We start from the raw sequence: 3,107 nt of genomic DNA, 5'->3' as shown, positions 1-3,107 counted from the left end.
TCCTTTTTTTAATATCTAATATTTTTACATGCTGCTAGTGAGAGAACCTGTTGTTAAAATATTTGAATCCCACCACTGCAAATATTTTGCCTTTATGTAGGCATTTTACACCTGTAAAACTGGAACCAGGCATTTAGTCCTGTAATAAATAATTACATTTTACTCTTCGCCTTCAACAATCATTGTCTAGTATTTGTATAAACAGTTTGGGATTACATTTTCCTTCTGTCTATCTATTATTCATACATCTTATTTTTATTATTTTTTGAATATTCTCTTGGAACTAATAATTTGCTATTTATTCTTATATTTTTGTCTTGTACCAAACAAAAATGACTTCACCTCCATAAAATATTTTCAGAATGAATACTCCAGCATCCAATAATATAATATTTATATTGCTATCTCAATCATACATGTTATTCCTGTACTCCTGTAACAATCCAACTTTAACATTTGATACTTACACATGACTCATATATTCCTGGAACCAATAGATTATCTTTATTTCTTTATCCAAAAATCAACAAACTAACTGTATGTAAACATTTCATGCTCATACATTAGTTTTATGCTCTGATAATCAATAAACTATCTTTAGTTTCATACCCAAAAACCAACAAACCAAATGTATGTAAACATATTTATACTTACATATGTGTCTTATACTCCTATAACCAAGAAACTACTTTTAGTTCTCTATCCAAAAACCAACAAATCAAATTTATGTAAACGTTGTATGGTAACCTGTTAGCATTGACAAAGTAGGCTTTATTTATGTTTTAACCCTGTCCTCTAAGAAAAAACAATCTAATTTTATTTACATATTTTAATTCTATTTTTTAGGAACAAGTAAACTAATTTTCATTTATTTGGTCGGAAGAAGTATGACCGTATCTGAAATTACAAACATCATTATATTGTATTTTCAAACTGAACTGGTATGTTGTGAGGTTCTAACATAAAATCAAATAATAATTAGAAACATTTAGCTGTAGATACAAACTTTTGTGAAGTATGTTGTTAAAAATTACATTATAACATCCCTTATGTCTTTTCATATTTATTTATTATGCTATGATAAGAGGATCAAGTGTGGATTTACATATATATAGTAATATATTTCTAACAAGCTGAACTAAAGCATCTTTTTATTTCAGTTTGTGGAGTACTTCCAGCAGGTAAAACAGGAAATCCAGGATCTTCGTGAAAAGGAGAACTTGTTAATTTTTTTTGTAGACTTGGGTGTTTTGAAGGAAAGTCTAAGACTGGCAGCTGAACAGTGGGCAGAAACATTGACAGAGGTGCTATATAAGCTTCACAGAGAAGAAAATTTAAGGTAGGTAAAGACTGTGCAGCTTATATTTTGTTCTGTATCTCTTGTATTTTTCTGAACGTGTAATCTATATCTTTATACTTTACTGGTACTTTATAGGCAGTGGCTTTACAGTCTAGTAGTTTTATACCAGAAAATAAATTTCTTTGTTCCTATTTTATTTAGGTATAAAACATGTATAGTTTTACCTGAAAGTATAGACAACTATGTTTTCATTATTTATCTAAATCTTTTAATAAATAGTAATTTACAGTATTTTAAAGCCAGGGGGAAAAATCTAAGTTTCTTACATCTACAATATTGGAAAGTAGTCTTGATATTGTACCTAAACTCCAGTAGCTGATGAAAACAGGCTTGAGATTGTTTCTAAACTCCAGTACAGCTGATGAAATAATGCTTAAAATTGTTTCTAAACTGCAATACAGCTACTGAAACAAGGCCTAAGCTTGTTTCTAAACTCCAGTACAGCTGTTGAAAAGAGGCTTGAGATTATTTCTAAGCTCCAGTACAGCTACTGAAATAATGCTTAAAATTCTTTCTAAATTCCAGTACAGCTACTGAAGTAATGCTTAAAATTGTTTCTAAACTGCAATACAACTACTGAAACAAAGCTTAAAATTGTTTCTAAACTCCATTTCTTTTTTCCATTTCCACCCTTTCATGTAGATACCAGTTGTAGTCGCTATTGTTTGTTGCTCTGGAAATTATGATGTAGAATGATTAATCATGTGTGTGTCATATAACATTTAGATGGTTTGCTTTGATTATAATTTACCTAAAAGTGTAATGTATGCTTCACTATATACATTATGGAATAAACAAATATAAAGTTAGAATTTTTCTTCTACTTTAGAATTCAGGCAGAATATGAAAAAATTGAAGAAAGAGTGAAGAGGAAGCCTCAAACTACTCAAGAAATGTTAGAGTTAAATGAATACGTGGACAAAATGAAAGAAACTGTTGTACCAGAATTGCAGGAGAAAGTGGAGGTTGAATATACAATTTTTATTTGATTAATTCTGTAATGATTAGATTTGTATACATTTCACAGAATTCTGGGGTGCCATCTACATTCTGATTACTTTTAATTGACAAATTGTTCTTTACCATATCTAAGTAAAAAATTACTGTACCATTCTGAGACAGATGAAAAGTTTAAATGAATCTGAATAAATTATGTTTTTATGAGTATTATACAGTAGTAAAAGCTCTGTAAAATTTCTGTTGAAAATACCATAGATTTAATTTTCGTTTTTCTTATGTTAACCAGAATCTACTTGTAGAAAGTAAAAAAAAAGAAATATAAAACAGTTAATATATACTTGTATAATATATAGTTCAACAAAGATATGGACCAAATTTTTTATGCATACCCTACACAATTTAAGAGAAACATTTTATATTTTTTAATTTGTTGTACATTTGGAGACTCCCCACTGTTCAATCAAATCTTGAAGGTTTGTATTATGATATTCACAACGTTTTTAAGATTAGATAAAATATATTGAAAAATATCTGATTAATTCATTTTTACTGTTTCTGAATTTTACTATTTTTGTTCCTTAATTTCCAACACCTTTTGATTACTTCTTTTTATTTGTTACATTTGTAAAATTTATTATGCTTAATAGTATAAATACATACTATGTTGTTGTTGGGCTTAGGATTCTTCTACAGTTGGTGTCTGTGACTTGTTGGCAATAAATCAACAGCACACACTTCACATATCTTCAAAATAATATATATATTTGGAACAAGTTAAACGTATCTA

The 3,107-nt window shown here is 28.4% G+C and overlaps 1 protein-coding gene across 1 annotated transcript in view; it reads left to right on the top strand.

Moving 5' to 3' along the window:
- The window catches only part of LOC106461591 (dynein heavy chain 7, axonemal-like), a 239,815-nt gene that overhangs the window by 16,610 nt on the left and 220,098 nt on the right, over positions 1–3,107 (top strand). Inside the window, exons 4-5 of the mRNA XM_022388600.1 lie at positions 1,161–1,339; positions 2,190–2,325. Coding sequence (XP_022244308.1) covers positions 1,161–1,339; positions 2,190–2,325 — 315 coding nt within the window. The remainder of the gene's footprint in view (positions 1–1,160; positions 1,340–2,189; positions 2,326–3,107) is intronic.

Source organism: Limulus polyphemus, unplaced genomic scaffold (genome assembly GCF_000517525.1).
Source record: "Limulus polyphemus unplaced genomic scaffold, Limulus_polyphemus-2.1.2 Scaffold994, whole genome shotgun sequence".
NCBI lineage: Eukaryota > Metazoa > Arthropoda > Merostomata > Xiphosura > Limulidae > Limulus > Limulus polyphemus.
This window is presented reverse-complemented; position numbering and strand designations above follow the sequence as displayed.